Raw genomic sequence first — 23,421 nt, forward strand, 5'->3', positions numbered from 1 at the left:
TAACGGATAGCTATTTAAAAGACAGAGCACACAGTATTTGTTAAATAAACAGGAAAGGCTTGACTTATCCCCCAGTAACCTAGGAAAATCATCTTCATATCTCAAGACTCTAAGAAAGATGCCAACTTTCACAACTCCCCAAGAAAGTGTCCTTTCCTCATAAGTGACATGTATTTCTTAGTGTCCCAGTACCACGTTAACAACAAGCTTTTCATCACACTGACTTGCAGGAAAGTCGGCAGACGTCGATGGTGCATCTCCCAGTGCTTGCAATCCTCCTGCTTCCCCCTCTTGGCCTGGGCAAGGAAGTGGCTGAATGGAGTGTCGCCGATATCCTGGGCACTGTCTGCACACTATATAAGGCTGACTGAAAGGACAGACACAATCAGGTTACTGGATTTTATACATATATTGTTTCCAGAGTGGATTCAATTAGCTATTTGTTTCTGTTTTTATAAAATATTAGCCTAAACCCAGTAGATAAAATCTGGATAGGGATGCTTACACATTCAGCAACATAGAGCAGTGAAGCTAAGTATTGCACTCCTTGTTCCTTTCAAATTAGAAAGGGTAAAATAAAAAGGCCACAATTATTTCAGAAGCATTTAAAGTTTTTTAGTTCCAGAAGTGAGTACAAGTAGCCCTAGATTGTTGTAATTTACACTGAGCCCACAAGTGTGCTGGATGCTTTCCAAGACCTACAAATGACACAATGCTTGCCTTGGCTTCCAATCCAAGAAGGCGTAGGATGGAGGAAAAGGAGGACAAAAAGTTACAACAGTATGTGGTGATTTAGGGCCAGATCCACCATTCTGTTCCACTCCATCCCCTTTGGCACCAGAAACTTGGCTTAGCCAACCAGCTGGGAATCCTCCTTGTATCTGGGAATCCTTCAGTAAAGCACTCGCTGCTCAACATCACCCACTACTGGACCTCTGGTGGAGAGGAAATGCCAGGGGCAGAAGGTAGCATGGCTGGAGCTATACTCTGGTGATCTTGGGCTGCTTTAGCTTGTGCCAAGATCTGGATCAGTTCCCTGCTGCCTCTATAAATAAGCACTTTATCAGTTTTGAGATTATTATAGAGGTTCCAAAACAAACTTGAAAACAAAAATAAATCAAAACTGAACCCTGACAATGTTCATGAAAACATACTGCCAGGGCTTCAAAATGTGGGATGCAATAAAGATTAAACCCCAGTTTTGCAAACGGCTGCAGCTAACACAGTGCTCTAGCCTGGTTTGAGACTGCCAGCGCTCAGACCCAAACAAAGCTAAGCCAATGCACATACCTGATATCTGAGGATTCACTATCTACATCCGACAGTTCCAGCAGATCCTCAGAACTTCCTTCTTCATCAGAAAATGACCTTCGCACCTTAGGCTGCAGCATGTCTTGAGTGATTTTGTTTCTAGCATCCATACTACGTACATCCTCTTCATTACGACACTTATCTGCAAAAGAAACACAAATATGAACGTGAAGAAAAAAATAGCTGTAAATCACCAAATCGACTACTCCAGAGCAAAATCATCTCCATCGCCTTGCAAGTTTTTAAACAATGTACACAGTATTTATGAACATGTGACTACAGTAGTTGTAGCTATGTAAAACAACCAAATGTATCTGACATTTTATAAACTCACAAGCGTAAGACTGAAGCCCGTAATTTATAATTCTAGTTCCAGCTCTCTAGTTCCATACACTCCCTGGCAGTGTATGACCTTGGGTAAGTCAGTTAGGATGAAATTTGCAGGAGTGGGTGCTTAAAGTTCACAGCATCCTTAACATTTGTTAAGTGCCTTTAGGTCTAGTATTATAAAAAGGTTCCTGTAATAAACTGCTTTCTTTTTCTCTTATGGCAACATGAGAGCAACAGGCAAAATAGTAAGATAGGCAAAGAAGGTTTTATGGATAAAGATCTTTTTCTCTGTTTATACACCTATTTCACACTTAATATCTGAAACATGCTGTATATGTAAGTATATTAAATACACTTCCAACTTGCCTGGATGCTGGATTAAATAGGCTTCAACCAAGTTATTCAGTATATGGTTCTTACAGATACGTTCAACTGGACAACGACAAGTTGGACAGAGAGAAGACCGTTCCATCCACCCCGAGTAACAGGCAGCACAGAAGGTGTGCATGCAGGGCTGTAAGCTGGAAACACAAACAAGTTTACATCACAAGGACAATGAGAAATCCCAAAATTCAAAACAGGCCTTTTACATAAGCTTTAAATACAAAAGTATTTTAAAAGCATGGTCCTTTGATATCTGTTTAGATAATCAAGAAATACCATAAAGAACTTTACATAACGATTTGTACGGAAGTCTGTTTTTCCAATAGTTTTTCTACAGTGAAGATCTGTTTCACAAGGGGCTAATACTACACAGGAGATTTGAATTGGTGACCACATTTCTGTTACCAATCAGCTGACAGATGTTTAGCAGTCTATTGGAAATTAGTGGATAATCTCAGGATTTAGTAGATTGTAGAAAGCTTGTCTACAATATAAAATAACCCACATTCACAATTAGCGTCGTATTATTGTAAGTCTTGTCGAAGACCAAGGATTTAATATAGACTGGAGCTGGAATCACTCTACTCTCTTCATCCACACTTCCCAGACTGCTGTGCTATTAATCTAGCACTTTTGATTACTGAAGGACACTTCTTCATTTTTTAAATTAACTTTAATAATTGTTCAATTACTTTTAAAACAAGTCCCCTATAATTTTGAGCCTTTTCCAAATATATGCTTGATGCAAAGATGCTCACCTTTCCCATATGGAGATGGGAAAAAATCCATTAAAATCATACACTTCAACTGGCATCTCATGTTCAGTCTGATCTGCTTTTCTGGTTAAGATACCTGATAAACTCAACTTCAGTCTAGTGGGAGAAAGCTGGATAGTAGAGTTTTCCCATCAGAAAATGGTAATGTTGATTAAAGAAGAGTCAAAGCCTTGTTTAACCGGCCACTGGCCAAGTGAACTAGAATTCATCATGAGATTTGCTATACCAGATTGACTCAACGGTCCATTAAATCCTGTATCATGCCTCTGACTGTGGTCTCTGCCCAAAGCTTTTTAGGATGGTGAACACTCTACCATTTAAGCTTCTTTGAAAGTCCCAGTCTAAAGCAGCTAGCTAGTTGTTCAATACTGTACGGTGGGGGAAGCGTACATGTTGAAACCCTGGTATATACACTGCATAAAAATAGAAAATCTTACCAACTCTCAAGAGAAACTAGTATTTTACAAAAGACAAACAAACCCCCACTACCCCAAACAGTAGTTATTGTGTTCTCTGTATTAAGTCCCATTTAATTACAGAAGGTTCTTTTTAAACCATAGGTACCTGACACAGTCATGCAGCAATTCCTGGCAGATAATGCAAGTGAGTGTTTCTTCCATTTTGTCTGGTTTTACATTTGTTGTTTTTGCGCCTTCAAATCCAGCTTTAATTATACATTGACTTGGAGCTGTCATCTGAAGAGATGGACTAGCATTCTCATCTGCAGAGAAGACATGTCTCAGTGTTATAACATACATGAAATTGGACCATGGGTGTCAGAGCCTTCCTATTTAATGTTACTCAATTAAGCCAAAAAGCTAAGCATTATGATTCATATCTGCTTCCATCACTAGTGTTGTCACAAAGCTGATGTCCTTGCTTTGCAGACTGATCTCTGCACAGTATTACAGTCACAGCCATTACTTTCACTGAGCCAGCAACAGAATAGCAGGAAGCCTGGAGCAGGTCTAAAATCAACAATATTTGATCCCTTTAAATCATACTTTGTTAAAAGTAAACATATTTGCCCTGATGTAATAGAAGCCTGAGGGCATGTGTTTTTAAAAACCATAGTGTTCTGAATAAGGTTTTATATACACACCATTTAAACATATCCTTTAAAGCTCTTCTAGGTTATAGGAGTGCATTTTGGACTCATTTCACTTCAGAGAAAAAAAGTAATAATAGTCTTAAACTTTCATAAGATATAGTTAGAGTCTTGGATTCTAATCTAGACTGAACCACTGAACAGCCTACAGAGCCCTGGTAAGTCATTTCAGATCCCTGTGCTTCACTTAACCCAAATGGAATTCTGTGAAAAATTAACAAACCAGCCATGTACGTAATTGGAAGCTTCTGATTACATTGCTGAGTGTCAGTCTTCTTTCAAATCATTTTAACAAAAGATTAAAATAGAAGGCTACATCGTAGGTCACATAATACGGTAATATACTAGCCTCCTTTTATTTTCTTCTTTGCAGGCTCCAAGTCCTCCTCCTCTTCCCTTTGAGGCTCTGATGTAGAACTTTCATTTCTCTCTTTATCAATGATACTTGAAGTGATAGTGGAAGTTTCACTATTTGCATACAGCTGTCCTTGTTCTTCATGTGATGCTCCAGGACACCTAGGTTCTAGAGTGGGGAAAGCAGGCACAGGAATGAAAATAGAGGACTGTGATCCTGTAAAACGAAAGCACAGATTATTAACAGATATGTACAAAGAGGGAACACTGGAGAAAAACTATGATATTTTACATGACACATGCCCATCCCAATTCAATCATCATCTGAATGAGAAAAGGCTATGTCAAACAAGAAATGTGCTGGCATCATTTGCACGATTATATGGTATATCATCTGTCCTAGTTTTCGCAATATACCGGATTATTTGGAGGATCTGTAAAGAAACTGGTACAGAATCTGTAAATGCTCCGCATCTAAATAGAAGTGCTTATAATTCATTCATAAAAATATGCTCCAGGCCCGTACTTAGTAATAAAGATTCAGTCTTGGAGTGATTTTATTCTCTCTCTCTCTCTCACATGCACACACATACCCAGCCCCCACACCTCTTTCCACATATGCAGCCTACCACAGAAGTGGTTGAAGAGTCTGTGGGGAGCACAAATATGCAGAGTACATCAAGGCTAAGGCACATTTTGAGCAATACTTTGAAAGAAGCCAGTATGAGCAGGCAGAGCCAGACTTGCGATCGGATGCTGCAGTATTTGAAGCGTTTAGCAATTTGGGGATGGAGTGAGGTCATGAGACAGACTGCAGTATAGGTGCACAGAAGATTGAGGATAAACTGAAGGTCAGGACGCAGCCTGCAGTGATCATGTAATTTGGTAAATTGGAAAGACAGCATGAGAGTGGATTTTCACTTGGTTAAAATGGGTGGCAGGTGGGTAGACGAACTGGGGATCACTTCTGGGAACATCATTTACATCTTCTAAATAATTGTCTTTTGTTCTATTTGTCAGATTAAATGATCAATGTGGTCCCTTCTGATCTTAAAAATCTCTGAATGGGAAAAAGTGGACTGGTGAATGGCAGCAGCAACAGTGAGGATTAGAATGGTTCCTCAGTGAGCGACTGCATGCGTGCAAATATTCAGTTGTAGTTAGCTTTGTGATGTGATCTGTATAGTTTCAGTAAGTTTACACTCCAGCTTGATGAGGGGAAAAATCCCCAACAGCTGCACCTAAGTTCCAAGATGGTGAGTGCTGCAAAATTAAAACATTTAATGATTGAAATGCATCTTCTGTGTCCTTGAATTCACACAATTCTCAATTGCCTCTCCGAGCCACTAGGACTAAGCCTATGATTTTCTTATGGAACAAGTTATTAAATTAACTACCGATCAGGTGCTTTGACTTGAACTTTTGCAGGGATTTTGATCATTATCATTCTATCCTCTACAGTAAGAGATTAGTTTCTTAGGATTCAACAGAAGAGTCATAATTTCTGAGGCACCAACCTTACAAACACTGCACACAACACCTTACCAGATGTTGAAGGATTATCCTGCTCAGCAGATACCCGCTCGATGAGAGAGGTAGAAGAAGCATTAAAGAGGTTAGATGTAGAAGTAGATGGCTGTGGTTCCTCATAGCAAGACTGAGTGGCTGGCAGTGATGAGGTAATTTGGGTTCCATCATCACTTCTTCCTATATGTGAGGTATCTTTGGTCAGATGGCACGTATTTTCTACATTAGCTTCTGTAACAGAAAAGGGAGTGGAAAGAACATCTCTCTGATAGGCAACCTCAAAAGGTCATGGCTTCAACAGAGTCAATTAACAAGATTTGAAGGAATCAAGCTCTCTTAAAACGGCTACAATTAGTCACAACCACTCATCTCCCTTTTAGTCTTGAACTAATAGTTTTACTTACCTACTGGTTCTTGAGTTACATCTTGTTTTGCATTGAAGGATTCATAGAGATAAGCAACATCTGAAAGGAGAGAAAATGGCAGAAATTTTATTATAATTTTAAAAGTGTTTTTATTTCTCTCCCTCTTACTCTCACCAACTCCTACCCACAGTTGGCTGCTTCTCATACTTTTCCTAAAATGGAGAGTATTTTACAACAACAAGAGATTGCTGTTATAGCCAATGTTAATGCTGCTACTTAGGAGGTAATTAGGAACAGAACAGTTAGATCTATTCTTCTCAGACCAAGCTGAATGGCTTTGTCTGAAATTTAGCTTGTGCCAACCATAGAAATTGAGGCTTAAACACTTCCTAACTATAAATTCTGCTGTGTGTCAAGATAAGCTGTGACTACTCTTACTAATACAACTGTACTGGATGTTCTCTCCAGAAGGCTGAGAGGTGAGCTCTAACTATTCGTAAGTTCAATTTTTTATATAATTTTCCTTAGATTTTATTGTAAAAAGTTTAAAGTTAACAATCAAATTCCATATAACATTTTAAGCCACTACCCAAATGCTATTCACCGACTAACCCAAAACCTACTTACAAAGCAAATCAGAGCAAATTCTTTTCTTCTCCAGCCTGTGGGAACCCTCCAGCTTCCTAACAGAACCCCAGAGATCCCATTGTGTCCCCTTGCTTTTTATCCTCAACCATTTAGGTCCTTCCAACACCCTCTAAATCTGCACTGTGATCAATCTTACTAGCAAAGGAATTATGCAGGACTCTTTTTAGTCTGCTTCAGAATTGCTTAAATAAGACAACTATACATGCCAAAGCTAAGCTCACTCTCAGTCCTTCAAGGCACAGGGGATGAAAAAAATCAGGACTCAGAACTTTAACTGAATGATAGGTACTTAGGCACTAAGCAGCCCTGTTCAAATACATTTTAACTAAAAGAAAATTAATACCTCAGAACATTTGAATCTATCTTGGAACAACGGGGTAAATGAATTCCTCAACTAGTATTGACTACTACAGTGAAATCCCCAAAAGAGGATCAACAAAAGAGACAGTGGATATAGAGATATAGATTTAGAGTGTGTGCACGTGTCACTGCTTTCCTGTAAAACCGACATCACAAATTGATAAATCCAGAGTCTAAAAACTGATGGTGAGGTTACAAAAGGGAATTCAGCTTCCAACAGTTATATGCATCTAAAATAAACTGTGGACAAACAGCTTATAAATTTTCCTGTCGTGGCATAGTTGCAAACATAAATTCTAAGACATCTATACTTTCTTACACTTTAGACAAGTCTAAGGCACCAAATTCATCTGGGGCTTAAGTTTTATCTGGGGTTTTAATACCACACCCGTTACAGTAGCAGCTATCACTTCATAATAATTCCTGAGCATATGACAGTGTAATAACTTGTTACACTCCCAATCTGCCCACTATAAAATTTCATTTCAGGGATTTACATTCCTGTTTTGGACACAGTAGCTAGAATTTAGTATTTAAAATACCTATACCTTTCATCTATTATAAAGGAAACCTCTAAAAACTGAACGTTTTCTACTAAAGTAACAAATGCTAAATACTTTATAACCAATTTCATGGCACTGGGTTGGACCCAGGAGACCCGGATTCTATTTCTGGCTTTGCCAATGACATACTGCATGACCTTTGGCTTGTCTCTCCACCTTTCTATGCCTCAATTTCTCCTCCAAGCCTTCATCTATCTTGTCTAATTAGACTAAGTTTTGTAGGGCACAGGCTATTTTCTACTATGTGTTTATAGAGTATCTAGCAAAATGAGGGTCCAATTTCAAACGCGGGCTATAGGCTCTACCATAAAACAAATAATAGAAGATGATGATGCTGATAACTAGAGAAGGCCCCCAACATCATGAAAAAATGTGGTTTTAATATTAAAAAGTTACTTGTTCTATCATTCACTGAGTAGCTCTATTCTCACCATCTGATATTCCCTTGTATCCCTTATGACTAGCCAATGCCATTAAAAAAAAAAAAAAAAAAAAGATATCCTCTTACTGTTTTCTGGCTCATTCTTCCTGTAAACAACATAGATCACATCCCCAGTCTGCAAAGGGCATGTCTGCTTCTTAACCACTTTCAGTTTATTAATTACTGTTCCATTAGTGCTGCAAAGAGAAAGACAGTTATTTAGCCCAAATGCTTTCATAATTATCGTGGGGGTTGATTGGGAGAGGAAGAAGGTTGGGGGAGAGATATTAGCAGAGAAAATTGCTGGTACTCAAAAAAAAAAAAATGTAGCCAAGATTAAGAGAAGCCAGATAACTGAACAGGAAAAATCTGCCCTGTGGGGCTGTTCTGCAGAGTTGCTAAGGACTTCATTGCTAGTTTGCGGCTCCTGGGAAGGAAACATGTGGCTAATAGACAGACAGACAACAATCCCTTACATTTGGAGAATGGCTCAAAATAATTAGAGAATTGCTCCATACGGAATGAGTTACAGCTAAGATAAACGGAAGACAGAAAGGGCAGAAGTAGTAGAACATCTCAGCCACCTATCTGAAAGTGCTAAATTGTAGTGTTGGGATTAACATTGATAGGAAGGACTCTCTTTTAAACTGTTTATGGGGTGGAAGAACCCATTTTCTGTACAACCAGGGACCGCATGCTGGCCTTTCTTTCCTTCCTCCTCCTCCTCTCAGATGTTGAAAGTTTAAAATGCCAAAGGTTGAAGATTGGAAATGATTCTGGTTATTAGTGACTCTAGTCAGTTATTTTATTCTTATTTGAGTTAGAAAATGAATTGCTGGAATTATTTTTTTATTTTATTTTTTAAGGTCTATAAGTTTTCAATATCACACTCTTGAGCTACCACCTGTGGATTACTGACAGAAGGAAGAAAAGAAGGAAGCATCTATTTTTCCAATGATGTTTACCTCAATTATTTCGGGTTGCCAACTTTCCAGTCGCACAAAAACAAACACCCTTGCCCTGCCCCTTCTCTGAGGCCCTACTCCGCTCACTCCATCCCCCCTCCCTCCGTCACTCACTCTCCCCCACCCTCACTCACTCATTTTCACCAGGCAGGGGAAGGTCCCTTTTTGACCTGGTATTCTGGTGGAAACTGGACACCTGGCAACCCTAAGAAAGTTAATAGGGGGAAAGAACATGTACATGCACTTAAATGGAGTTAAAAGCCAAGCTAGATGGAATCATTTTGAAGTGGAAACAACCTTCAAAAAAAATTATCTGAAGACTTAAATTTGGAAACACATCAGTGCACGGTACCACCAGCTACTGACTAAATATCTAATTATATCTATCTTCACTCATTCTTTTTGGGATGTACCACTTCATATAGTTGCTATAAGTGTTTTAAAATCAAGTCAAATTACACTGAAATTAGTAATTTCAGCTCTGTTGCAATATTAGCATTTTTTAAAAGCCTCATAGAACTAAAGGAGTTCAGATTTCTGCCATCCAAGAACCTCAGCAACTAATACTATATGTATAAAGATGCCTACAGAACATTGGGGCTTTTTTGTTGTTGTCTATGCCAACCTTCGGTACTACAATTTTTTACTGCCATCTTGTGGATGAATTTAGTTACTCACCCAGACCACAGCCCAGATTTTCCCAAACGTACCATAGTTAGTTTCTATTTCATGGTGGAAAATTATCTAGAAACAAATCCCATCCTTCTCTTCTCATTATTTATCCTTTTAAACAAAAACGGCTCAGAAGAAAGGCCTTCAGTCAGCTATTTACACAAGAAGAGAAAGTAAAGAGATTGTTAAATATCCAGAAAGATTGACGATAGGAAGTCAGAAGCACTGCTAGGAGAAATCACTTTTGAGGTGGCACTAAGTGATTTCTCAGTCAAGAAATATATTGCTTCCCCCTCATCAGACACTTTTATATTGTACATGATAAGTCAACCAACACAGCACAAACTGCAAGAAATGCTGTTTTGAAGGTCCCTTGCAGAGGGGAGGAAAAACATTGGACTTGTTTCCTTCTTTGCTCCTTTATTAAAAAATTTTTTTAAAAGAGTAGAAAACTTAAATAAATATTTTCTCCTTGTCTTTTTACATTAGAAATACAGCTCCTGCTGAGGCTGGAAGACTCTATGATGACCGGAGAAACAGCAAAGTGCATCACCAAAGTCAAGAGAATGAAAGTTGAGCAATTAGGAGGGGAAGGGAATTTTAGTCAAACTGTGAAAAAGAACATTTTTGATTTGTTATTATTTACCTATGTTAAATGACAAAGAAATATTTTGAATCAAGGAAACCATTGTTAAAGATTAAAAAAAAATGACTAAAACTTCTTCAATCTCCTTCAATCAAGTATTATTGCTCAAAATGACCACTGAGACCTGCTGGAGATCTGCCAGCAAAACTCCAGAACAAACAAACAAATTCAAAAAAACCCAAACCATTTGGGCCTTCTTCATAATAGTAAAACAGTAACAACAAAAAAAGGGGGGGAAATGCCCAATTTTTAAAGAAACCGTTACAAGTCTCCTTTAAGTAATGCAGAAGAATTTTCAGGGATTATTTTATACAATGAAACAATTGCACTAATTTGGATTACAGTTATATCATAGGCTGGCTACTCATGCAAAGTATCAAAGGGAACAACTCTGCTTGCAACATTACCCATCTGGACAGGTTTCAACAGAAGGACACAACCACTACTCTAATGAAATAAGAGTCATATCTGAGTGTTTAAGCAGTGGTCTATGTACGCGATGACGCAAAACCCACAGACACAAAGTCTCAAGTCTTGTTTTGAAGTGTACATAAATATCAGGTGGAGGGAAAAAAAAACAGCTCAGTCTGACAAAATAAAGAATATCTCTTAGCGATCTTCAGAAGGTTTCTGGCCCCAAGATTTATTGCCATAATGAGGGCAAATATATGAACTTTAAAAAATTTCAATACAAAGGGTTTTATAAGTACCTTTAACATAATTATTAAGCAGTTCTGCCAAATCCCAAAATGGGCATAAGGGACTTTAAGGTGTTTTAGCTAAATACTTATTAGAAAGATGTGCACTCTTGGATATCAAACAGTGAAGTTTGCTACTGGGAGGAAAAAACATGCCAAAACTGCTGCCAAATCAACACCAAAGCTTGAATCCCACACACATTTCCATGCAGGTGAATCTCTGTGCTCCTGCAGACTCCCATTGACTTGAACAAATCTCTGACTACACTAGTCATTTGGAGAACCAGGGCCCAAATCATCATCCTTAAAGCCAAATGAGGAAATCAGTAGGGCAGCAGATGAGCAATCTTTGGTCAAAGTTTCTCCCCCTCCAGCTGCCCAGAGATTCACTTGTTTAATAGAAAGGGGGGCGGGGGGGAAATCACATCACTCAAAGAAAAGCACCCAAGTTTTTGCTAAACACTAAAGAAAACTGAATGTGTTTAAAATTAGATCTTAGCCAATAATACAGGAAATTGTCACATTATTTTGTGTGTCATATCCAGTTTCAGGGCTCTAACCAGAGAAGTCTAACACTTTGTGGAGTGTCTGGCTATCACAAAATGGATTTTTTACATACAAACATCAAAAATGGCTAAATTTATGTATTTATCAGGCACTACAAATCATTGCACTGCAAGTGAAGAAGAAAGTCTAATATGTCCCAAGTCCAACAGACATTCCTTGTGATTCAGTACTAAACCAATGCCAACCAGCTGTATTGTTTTGGAGTGAGAGGAGAAGGAAACTCAGCTATCAGATGAAACGTAAATCCAGGTCATAAAAGATCCCACAACACTTTTCTTAAGACTAGAAATATAAATCTCTGTATCCTGACCCAATTCCCATTTGGGTAGGGTATAGCGGTGCAAGTTATCCCATACGATTCCATCAATGTGCCTCTTGGCTCTGGAAGGGCCAATCCAAAAGTTAAGAGTGTAGTTTGCTTATTTAATGCAGGCACACACACAAAAACTGCCCAATGGAGGACAGGGAAAGGCCCTTCAAAAGTCTACCTCAATCTCACGAGTTGCATTTTAATTTTTGTTTTTAAGAAAGAATTAATTGCTTTTCCCTGGGACAAGCCAACTGTTCCGTGAATGAAACTGATTAAGTAATCTAATACAGTATTGTTTCTTCTAGTAAATGCTAAGGGCTTGTCTACACCAGCAATTTACAGTGCTGCAACTTTCTCACTCAGGGGTGTGAACCCTTCCCCCCCACCGAACGTTGCAAGTTTCAGTGCTGTAAAGCCCTAGTGTAGACAGTGCACCAGCGCTGGGAGCCGCGCCCTTTGTGGAGGTGGGTTTTTTAGAGCGCTGAGAAAGTTCTCTTCCAGCACTGTGCCATGACCACACAAGCCATGTTGAAGCGCTGCCGTGGCAGCACTTTAGTATTGCCAGTGTAGACTAGCCAAGGCACTTTCGGGGTGGAAAAAGCTTAGATATACAACTTCTTATGGCCAGTTTGACTCTGTATAGCTCAGCTGATATTGACAGCAGGCCTTGAATATCAGAGGTCTCAGACAAATTCTGAGAGAGGAGAAGCTTAATCTTCTGCAAGTAGTAAGGCAGTCAGGACTGTCTTCCTATTCCATGTGTGGTTACAGTGCTTTAAGTCAACTCTCACCCATGCACAGACAGAATATATAAAAGGCCCTCTTCCTTTTTGTCAGGTATGTGAAAATATAACATGCCATGTTCTCAGTTGTGGAAGAGAGGCATTACTTCGGGTTGCAGCCTTTCAGTGGGGCTAACAGTGCAACTAGCTCCACCCTTCCACAAACTACACTCTTGCAACGTTGACAGCAAAGTCTTAGTTAGCTCAGTAGTTAGCTACTCTCTTCTCCTGGCTGCCCCTTTTTGTTAGCTAGCCAACTGAGCTCTCCTACTTCATGAGTGTCTGGAGAGCAAGCTGTGTGTGTGTGGGATCTGACACGTGAGTTGAGGGTCAGAGGGAATATATATTATGGCAGAAGAAGGGTAGAAAGAGAAGACTTAGGCTTTGTCTACACTAGCACTTTTGTCAGCAAAACTTTTGTCAGTCAGGGGTGTGAAAAAAACGACCCCTTGAACAACATAAGTTTCACCTACAAAGCACCTCTGTGGGCAGCGCTATGTCAGTGGGAGACACTCCCCTGCTGACATAGCTACCACCACTTCTTGGGGGTGACTTAATTATGCCGGTGGGAGAGCTCTCGCCTGTCCGCATAGAGCAGCTACACAGGAGACCTTCCAGTGGTGCAGCTATAAGGTCCATAGTGTAGACATAGCCTTAGAAGGCAAAGATAAATGTTGTGGTTAGGATGCGGTGACCCACTTCAAATTCCTGCTTGAGAATTCCATTCACACGTTGTTAAATTTGACTGTAGCTCCCACACGGTCAGGTCTGTTCATTCAGGGTTTGATCATTCCACTCCGCACTTTGCACTGATCTAGGTTAATTCTGCCAGCACAGCAGGCAGCACTCCTCTGAATGGAACTCCCTTGGAACTGTCAGGGTCTATTTTTTGCGTTTTCAACCTTGTCAATTGTGGGACAGCTGAACTGCTAGATGAAGTCCCTAAGCCCTTTATTAGGCAGACAGATTACAGTTGCTCATGATACTTCGTGCTTTCTACTCTGCAGCTTCTGCTTGTTCAAGACTTTTCCCTACACACAAAGATAAAAAGTATTTCCTACCTTATAAAAAGAAAAAATACGTGGCCTAAATCAGTGTCAGAAGTAAGTTTCTGGCCCCGGAAAGAATCCCACTTGCAACATCATATCTACCAACTCTGATCAAGAGAATGAGGAGGGAGTGGATAAGTAAGGGCATGTCTTCACTAGCATGGCAGCGCTTTAACATGGCTGTGTAGTAGCGGCAAAAAACTGTAGCTGTAAAAAAAAAAAAAAACACACCCCCACGAGGGGAGTAGCTACCAGAGGTGGGAATGTGGCTCCCAGTGCTGGTGCACTGTCTACACTGCTGAAACTTGCAGTGCTGAAACTTGCAGCGCTCAGGGGCATACCCCTGAGCGAGAAAGTTTCAGCGCTGTAAAGTGGCAGTGTAGACAAGGCCTTAGTTAAATTTTGCCAAAGGAAACTGTTGACTAGACCCCATACATCCTGCAACAGGCAAGAAAGATTATACATCCCAGCTAACTTAAACAATGTCCCAATAACTATGTGGGTGAAACCAGTAAATCGCTTCATTCTACAGTAGTGATTAGAAAATGAAACAAGTCAAAAACATCCTATCACCTGTGGGTGAACACTTTTCACAAAGAGATCACTCTATATCTGACCTATCAGTCCTCTTCCTCAAAGGAAACCTGCACAACAACACTTTCAAAAGACAAGCCTGGGAGCTTAAATGTATTACTCCGCTAGACACTAAAAATCACGGACTGAACAGAGAGACTGGATTTATGGCTCATTACAACAAGCTGTAAAGCACTAACCCCCTCTTTTTGTTCTATGACTATAGAGGTGTCAATGGGCCAGTCCCTTACAGTATGTGCTAATTATTTATGCTAAACAATCTGTTCCACCTTGCATTTAACTGTGATGCTGAGAATACCTTTCCCAAACCTGAAGAGCTCTGTGTATCTCAAAACTTGTCTTTCTCACCAACAGAAGTTGGTCCAATTAAAGATATTGCCCCATCCATTTTGTGTCTCTAATATCCCGGGACTGACATGGCTAGAACAACACTGCATAAGCTCTCACCAGCATTCTTATAACCCAGCAGGAAATAATCTCTCCCAGAAGAGCAAGTTTGTTGGACCTGATCCCGCAAAAACTTATGTGCTGAACTTTATGCACTGTGGTGTAGTTCTATTGACTACTCATGGTGAGCTAAGGGCATGGCTACACTGGAAACTTCAAAGCACTGTCGCGGGAACACTCCCGCGTCAGCACTTTGAAGTGCAAGTGTGGTCACACGCAAGCGCTGGGAAGCTCCCGGTAATCCACCTCCACGAGGGGACGAGCGGCTCCCAGCGCTCGGAGCCAGCCTACTCTAGTGCTTTAAAGCGCTCAGATTTGCTGCGCTCAGAGGGATGATTTTTCACACCCCAGAGCCAGCAAGTTAGACCTATATAAAATGTAAGTGTAGACAAGCCCTAAATTAAGCACATAAAGGCCCTAGTTGTGGAAAGATTCATGTAAGCATTATATCACTACATAATAACTCCCTGAAATACTGATTAGAGGAAAGAACGAGAAAAAAAAAAAACTTCTGATAACAAATGACTAATGGCAACATCAACAGCTACAATGTTGTATTGAGCAATTTCAATTATTTAATTAAGTTTAATGATTTATAATGTTACCTATTAGGCCCCTCTCTCTCCACCTGAAGTGCTTGAGGTGACAAAATAATTTCAAAATATAATAAAAATAGGCAAAGTATTTATACGGTGCTCGTTACCATAGATCCAAAAGGGAGCTCAAACTATAAATAAAGCCAAAATCCAGACAACCCTTCAAGCCCCAAAGTTCCTATGAAATACTAGCTACCTTCAGAGATATTTTAAACACCAAAAGGAATAACAAATACGAATCTCTATTCATATCCATTGCACGTTTTTGAGGTTGTCAGTACGAATGCATCCCCCCCCCCCCCCCGAAGCTGGGGATGGAGGTAGGGAAGAGAGATAATATAAGGAATGAGTATGCCATATACTAATTCACCATGAACAGTTTTTAAAAACTCCTAAAGTCACTGATAATTTTTTTCACAATGCTATAATTGCAATCACATAATAAGACACACAGTATACAAAACTACCAGGCCCTCCCCACCATCAGTTTGTTTTTCATCCAGTAAGCTAGGCATTCCATGGGGGGGAGGGGGGGAGAGGGGATGAGTTTTAGGGATTTTTGGAAAAAACTAACACCTAAAAAATAAGAGACTTACCAACTACTCTCTGATATGTACAGCTAGCTCCTTTCATGAGCACTAAACAGAATTTTACTCTAGCAACCAGTAATAAAAGTTTAAAGCAGGGCTAACCTGGTATCCTCCAATGATACTTGTCCAGATTCTTCATCTACTGTAATCTTACAGTGATCTCCAGACACCAGTTTGTTGCCAGGAAAGGACAAGTCACAACCTTAAAAAGAAAATGTTTATGATCAATATGTTTATAAATATCCCATGAGTATCTACATAGGCAGATCCCATCACAGAGACTGATCAGTCCACTTAAAACTCTTCTTTTAAAAATAAGATTTTCTTATATGTGTTAGCACCATCTTTAGATTATTAAAGACAAAGAAAATTTAAAATCCAGCGCAGTTCACTGCCATTAGCCAGGAGTATTAAGGGGAAGGTTAGTAATGATTTGAGGGGTGATGGGAACCTTCACCATTTTGACACTACCTTAATCCCTCCTTCCCAGCCATATTCAAGGCTCCACAGATAAGACACCATTCCATCTTGCAACACCACTTCCCTTGTAAGAGAGGCCATAACTAAGGAACATGATTCATATCCTCCCATTCATAGCCTGGCCCTGGATTACTTCCCAGCACATTCAATCCTCCCTAGACAAGGCAGAGAGACATCTGGGTTCAGCAGATCTAGAAATAAATAAGTCACCCACCAAACCCCCTGATAATAGTTTACCACTATTTTTCCACAACTGATGTCCATGGGACAATTAACAGCTTCAAAGTACAACTTGTGTCACACAACTTCATGACCTTGTGATTCTTGCTGAAAGTGATTAGAATGCCGTAGTTTCACTCAGAAGTAGTATAGCACTTTCACACCGGTGTACCCCATCTACTCTTTGTGGCTCTTGGAATATAGTGTAAGGGCCAGGAAGAAGAGAGGAACAGCATGGACTAAATGAATTTTTCCAGAATCCCACATATTTTTCTAATAGGATAATGGTGCCAACAATATTTTGCTGAGGAGTAGATAGCAAATTTTGGTTATGTATTTTTCTAACTGAACACTTTAGTAATCTAACTGTTAAATGATTATGAGAGCAATTCAGCAGGCAAAAGTCAATCTTTATCTGCCATGTAAGCCCACTGAAATTCAACTAGATTTCCTAGTGTGGACATCTTGTTGGTTATTAGCCATATTTAGCAATACAGTCATCAAAAAGGGCAACAAACGTATGGTACTGAATTTAACAGACAAAAGATATTTAGATTTTCCCTATAATATGTTCCATGAATTCCACTTTGACTGACTATATAGAGTCTATAAACTATAATATACTTTCATTGATGCTGGGTGCTACAACATGATATGCACTGAGTTGATGGACAGGCAACTAAAGTTAGTGCCAGTTGGCACAGTGCAAGGTTAAGTGGATAATTTGCCTTAAACATGGAATTGCCTTAAAATTAAGTCAAATAGTCAACACTTTTAAACCCAGAAACACTTGCATTTCAAATCAACTCTCACAGAAATTATTTTAATGTTAGCAACCATCATGCAGCCAGAAGAATTAAGGCTTTTTGGATTGTAGGTGTGTGTTGAAGTGTGAAAATGTAGCAGTACAGACCCTCCACGCCCCACCCCACTTTTTTTTTTTTTAAATCACAAGAGCTAAAGGAGAGAGTAGTGACAAAATGGGTATGACATGACAAAACTTGGTTTGAAATGTAGTGCTTTTTTATTTGCACAGAAACAATCAGGGAAATCAACAAGACAAATTCACGGGATTGGGTGTTTGTGATATCACCAAGAACACCATTAAAAAAGAAAGTCAAAGACAGGGAGAGATCACAACTTTTCTCTCATAGAAATGACAGAGTAGGGAACAAGGGGATTTTGTGGCAAGCATTGAGGTGAGCCTCTTCTAACCTATCTCCACCTTATCCTCACACCAGATACTAACATACCTGTCATGTCTCAGAGTCCATCTTCATATATTTTTAAGGCCAGCAGGGACCACTATGATCACCTAGTCCGACCTCTAGCAAATCACACGCCATCTTACCTTTCTTCCGCCCAATTGTCCATTCTCTTTTCAGCAGTAAGACATGGGGCTCTGCTTCATCAGCACCTAACCGGATCAGCTTCCCCCAAGGCTGCTGCTGCTGGTTTTGGTCTCCTCCTTCAGAGTGCTCCATTTGGATTCACATCTGATCAAATAAATAAATAAATCGCAAGACACACAGGGGAAAAGTTTCATTTGGAAACAGTAGGGTTTCCCTCCCCAGTTCTCACAAACATACCCCTCCTACTTCCCCTCCCATCTGTTCTTCCTCTCGCAGCTTTCACAGCTATGATTCTCTCTCTCTTTCCCCAGCCTTCTCTCCCCGCCTATCCTTCTTCCCCTTCTTGTCTGTTCTGTCCCAAGCCATCACTTCCCCTCTCATCTCTTTATTTCCAGACCCCGCTCCCCCGCAGCAGCAGCCCCTCAGACACCTGCCCACACACCAGCCCCAGCTCTCCTGCATTGCTCTGGTGTGTGGGCTGAAGTCCCTCCACTCTACTCCCCGCTCCTTTCCTCTCTAGGGCAAGCGGGGCCCCCCTCGGAGCCTGGCCCTCCAAGGCCTCTCACAGCCCTGAGGGTGAGACACACAGGAGCCGGGCTGGGGCTGCTGGCAGGGCCCAGTCCTCCCTCCCACACCGTCCCTCCCGCTCACCGCCCTGCCCCCAGCCCCAGGGGACTTGAGGGGGTTCGCAGCGATCCCCTCCCCCACCGCCAGCCTCTTACACCCAGTCCTGCCGCGGAGGCTGCTGCTGTCAACAGACATTGCCAGCCATCAGCTGATCAGACTCTGGGCGGGGCCCCGAGCTCCCCCACGCCTCCTATTGGAGACCAGAGCAGGGTCACCATAGAGAACCCAGAGGGCGGGGAGGCACGGGAAGAAAAGGCTTCCGGTCCCATCACAGACCTGGCCACGCTAGAGCGCCGCTTTCCTCTGTGCTACGCAGCCATCTTGGATTGGGGAAGCCAACCGACTATTGCGGCGGAGGAAGGACAGCGGCGGCCATCTTGGAGGTGGGCACCAGTGGTGAGGGTGCGTCGGGCATTTTGGATGTGGGCACTGTTCCCTTTTGTGGTAATATATTCATCACAGAGCCCGCTGGCGGCCATCTTTGTCATGGGCAAAATGAATGTCCTATAACAATTACCCTCAAAGAGTAATAATGTTTATAATAACAGACATTGACCGCTGTTATCTGTGATACCGTCATTTCTGTTAAATATCGAGTAATTAAGCTACAGTTAATTTGACTATAGCAAAATCAACAGAGTTCAGCTGACACAGAATGAACCAGTACCATGGTCTTCCCAATGAATTGCTCCAGATATAATTCTGCACTGAAAGGGAAAAACTAAATATTGATTTCGGGCCCAGTCTTTCCAGTTTTAAATACTTGAGAGACACTTAATTAGAGACTCTTAAATACAAGCATGGGGTGGGACTTAGAAAGCTCCAAATATTAGAAAAGCATGTATTTCTCCTTCCTCCCTGCTACAGTTGCCAATTTTGGTTGGACGTATTCCTGGAGGTTTCACCACATGACATAATCTATAATTAAAGATTGATCTTTAATTCCTGGAGACTTAAGGAAAATTCTGGAGGGCTGGAAGTAACCCAAATTCCCCCCGGCTTGAAAATATTTTTTAAATATAATAATACATTTGGGGTTCTTTGTGAGCCTTTTGGTATGAGCCTTTAGGGTGCATTTGGGTCATCTTTTCATGGTTTTACCTGCAAACATAAGAGAGAGGGGGAGGGAGAGGATTTCCAACCCTCCAGGATTGTCCTGCAGTCTCCAGAAATTAAAGATTAATCTTTAATTAAAGATTATGTTATGTGATGAAACCTTCAGAATACATCCAACCAAAACTGGCAACCCTAATGAGAGTGGGAACTTGCTTTTTAAAAAAGAAAAGAAAGTTGAGTATATCATGTGCTACTAGAGCTGGGTAGTTGTATTTCAGAGAGGATTTTGATATTTTGAAGTTTGGTTTCATTCAGATTTGGATGAAAAACAAAGAATTTCAACATTCCTCGTGAAAGGGAATGGAGCCATGACTCCGGGGCAGTCCACCTGGCAGGCTGCTATAGAGGACCCCGGAAACCCTGTGGTTCCTGGTTGGGGACAGCCTCCCTGACAAGTGAGATGGGTGACCACCACGGCCGGATTAACCTATAGGCTAATAAGGCTTTAGCCTTAGGCCCTCCTATTTTTAGGCCCTGCTGGTCAGGCAGGGGCCGGGTGAGGGGAAACGAGCTTGTTTATGCAGCCCTGCTGGAGCGCTCCTGCCAGCAGGAAAGGCAAGCAGGCCCCTGTGGCTTGGAAGGAGCCCAGCTGGCAGCCAGCTGCTTCCGCTCCCTCCTGTCTGTGTCTCCCCGCGCTGCAGGAACACACTGCCAGGTATCCGGTTAACACTGGTGACCGGACACTAAAAATCTGGTTACCATGGGAACCTGTGCCAGCTGTGGCCGTAGTTTGAGTGGGCATTGTGTCCCCGCCCCCAGTACCCTCCACCCCTGATTTCTCTGGAGCTCTGCTTAGCTGTCAGGGAGGGAAGAAGCTCCCTCTATCCCTCTCCGGGGCTGAGGCTGGCAGGCAGCTCCAGGATGCTGCCTCCTGGGTCCTAGTGCCCATCATCATCATCTTCTATGTGTGCTAGGTCCTGTTTCTGGTGAGTGCCGGGGCAGGGCAACGGGATGGTGGGGGGAGGGGGGGAGAGGCAGTACCAGAGCAGTAGGGGGGGAAGCTTGCACAGAACCTGCACACATTCTATCCAGCTCCAGTCAGAACTCTTGCCCCTTTCATGTATAAGTAATGAATTCTCACACATTTGTAGGGAAAACAAAACAAAACATCCCATTCTGGATACCAGTATTTTATCTTTTACAGTACCTTCCGTAGAGGGGCTTCAGATTTATGATGCACTATATTGAACTGTTCTAAAAATCAAAGAAATCCAGTTTTTTTCTTTGATGAATTTTTCTGTACTGGGATGCACAGGCAACCAAGTTCTTTCCTTATGCTCAGCCTAGTTCCACAGGCCAACACATCTTTGTACTTTTAAGGGGTTGCAAAAGCAGTGGAGGAAGCTCAGCACACAGTGTATATTTCTCCCTCCCCTCTCCCTCAAGGATTTTAAATCCACTTCTTAGCAGGCTATGATAGAAAGACTGGCTGAATAAGCTAAATGGAGGTTCTGTCTGTTTGCTGGTTCTCTAGCAGTTCAATCCATCATAAAAGCACCTCACATTTAATTTCTTTTGAGTTTCATTCCAAAAACGTAAAGCTAAATAAACCTGCAGTTAGTCCTCATTTTTCTGCCGCAACTCAAACTAACTTCTTTCCCAAGTGGAAAATGTTGGGTAAACATGGAATGTGTGTGATTTGAGAAGGGAATGAGAACACAGGCCAATTCCTGTTGAGAGTTACACCTGTGTAGTCTTATTGACTTCAGGGAGAACAGATTTTTGCACAAGAATAGATTTTGGTCCCTTCTGCTTTTTCACACCTGCTATAGCAGAAGCTCATTCACTTTCCTTCCCTAAACTCTGAGCACTTGAAGAAGAAGAAGAAAAAAAAAGCAAGGTCTGCTTGATTTACACATGCAAACAAAACAGAAAGCTCTCCCTTCATTCTACACCAGCCTTAAACAAATACTAGACCTAATGTAACAAGGGTGTCACTACAGCAGCCTTGGTTGGACTGTTCTTTTGAATCCTTAATGGTTCTTTTAAGATGCTGATTTTCAATGAAGTCTTTTTGTTCAGGGGGCAGAGAACACAACAGGGAATAGCTCTGTTTTGTCAACTGCTAGCCATTCCAAAGCTGAAAGCCTTTAGATTAAGTTTGTTTAATATTTGTACAGTGATTTTGAAGAGCTAACATAGTACAGAAGTGCTAAATATTATGTCTGGGGAACCATCTAAAGATCTGTGTCACTTCTAGCTGTTACCTCTTTCTTACCGAAAGCTTAAAACAAACAAATGCAAACCATAGGCAGCCAGTGCACACAGAACTCATGCTTTAAAAACTTCATGTCAGAGCTGCTTATCACACATTCTAGAATAGATAATACTTGGTCCTGCCATGAGTGCAGGGGACCAGACTAGATGACCTCTCAAAGTCCCTTCCAGTCCTATGATTCTATTTTATGATTCTAATTGTGGAAGAACTTGGTGACAGAATGGCCTCATGTGGTGAATCACTGGAGATTAACTACACAAACTGGGTATCATCCTACAAATAATATGTTGGTTCAATGTGAAAACAGTAATTCATTGTCCTCAGACAGTGCAACGCTGGGAGGCAGCTTTCAGAGCAAGACAGCCTAAAATACAAGGCCCCTCAATGTAATTTTCCCACTACTACTTCCTCTACTTCAGTGGATTTTACACCTGAGTGGTTTTCTTTTACATAATAATAGCTGGTTTCAGAGTAGCAGCCGTGTTAGTCTGTATCCGCAAAAAGAAAAGGAGGACTTGTGGCACCTTAGAAACTAACAAATTTATTTGAGCATAAGCTTTCGTGAGCTACAGCTCACTTCATCGGAGCTGTAGCTCACGAAAGCTTATGCTCAAATAAATTTGTTAGTCTCTAAGGTGCCACAAGTCCTCCTTTTCTTTTTATAATAAAAGTTGGCTGCCTCCCAGACTGCAGTCAGAGTGAGATAGGGTATGTGGTGTAGCGTCCATAGCTTGGGGGAAACACCTACAGGGCTTGGCTTTGCACTGTGCCATATGGAGAGCTGATGGTAGAAGCACCAGGTGGAAAGAGGTGAGCAGGATGGGGAATGTTGCAGTGTTCATCCTCATACAGATGAGCACATACCTCGGAGGAAGGAGGCCTAAGAGAAGGACAGCATCGCATCCCTCCTGCTACCTCTTACTCAGAAGTATCTGTTTAAAGAATTGAGTGAAGTGAGAACAGAATAAACTTGTTAATTTTACGTAAATAAATATGTAAGTATGTATGTAGATAAATGTTTGATGACTTCATAATTTTTTTGCAATATGTAATTCATACTTAGTCCCTTCCCTCCCATTAGCCTTGGGCCCCTCATAACCTTAATCCGGCCCTGGTGCCCACACAGGTTTTGAATCCTGCCTGGGTTCTGTCAGAACTTCATCAAAATAGAACAATCCTCACAGAAGGTTTTTGTTTTGATAAACTGGCGAACATGTTTAGTCAGAATTCTTCCAACTGGATCTAGTATTCACACAATTCACACAAGTTGGAACTTTAAGAGCAATTATTGTGAGACTCATGAAAGTTGGCGACGCTAAGACAGCTAGATAGCTGTACCTACAAGA

General features: G+C 41.1%; 1 protein-coding gene across 2 annotated transcripts in view; it reads right to left on the reverse strand.

Annotated features, from left to right (window-relative positions):
* CHFR (checkpoint with forkhead and ring finger domains) overlaps positions 1 to 19,044 on the reverse strand; it is a 30,064-nt gene extending 11,020 nt beyond the window's left edge. The window contains exons 1-11 of one of the 2 annotated variants that reach the window (XM_077834819.1): positions 19,018 to 19,044; positions 18,114 to 18,258; positions 16,166 to 16,265; positions 8,235 to 8,344; positions 6,195 to 6,254; positions 5,809 to 6,021; positions 4,259 to 4,432; positions 3,366 to 3,522; positions 2,008 to 2,162; positions 1,291 to 1,453; positions 225 to 367 (exon numbers count right to left, since the gene is read on the reverse strand). In XM_077834819.1, coding sequence (XP_077690945.1) covers positions 225 to 367; positions 1,291 to 1,453; positions 2,008 to 2,162; positions 3,366 to 3,522; positions 4,259 to 4,432; positions 5,809 to 6,021; positions 6,195 to 6,254; positions 8,235 to 8,344; positions 16,166 to 16,265; positions 18,114 to 18,246 — 1,408 coding nt within the window. In that variant the 5' untranslated portion in view covers positions 18,247 to 18,258; positions 19,018 to 19,044. Of the gene's footprint in view, positions 1 to 224; positions 368 to 1,290; positions 1,454 to 2,007; positions 2,163 to 3,365; positions 3,523 to 4,258; positions 4,433 to 5,808; positions 6,022 to 6,194; positions 6,255 to 8,234; positions 8,345 to 16,165; positions 16,266 to 18,113; positions 18,259 to 18,836; positions 18,960 to 19,017 lie in introns of those variants that run through there. The other variant, XM_077834818.1, reaches the window with a different exon arrangement.
* Positions 19,045 to 23,421: the final 4,377 nt, after the last annotated feature.

Source organism: Eretmochelys imbricata, chromosome 15, assembly GCF_965152235.1.
Source record: "Eretmochelys imbricata isolate rEreImb1 chromosome 15, rEreImb1.hap1, whole genome shotgun sequence".
NCBI classification, from domain to species: Eukaryota; Metazoa; Chordata; order Testudines; family Cheloniidae; genus Eretmochelys; species Eretmochelys imbricata.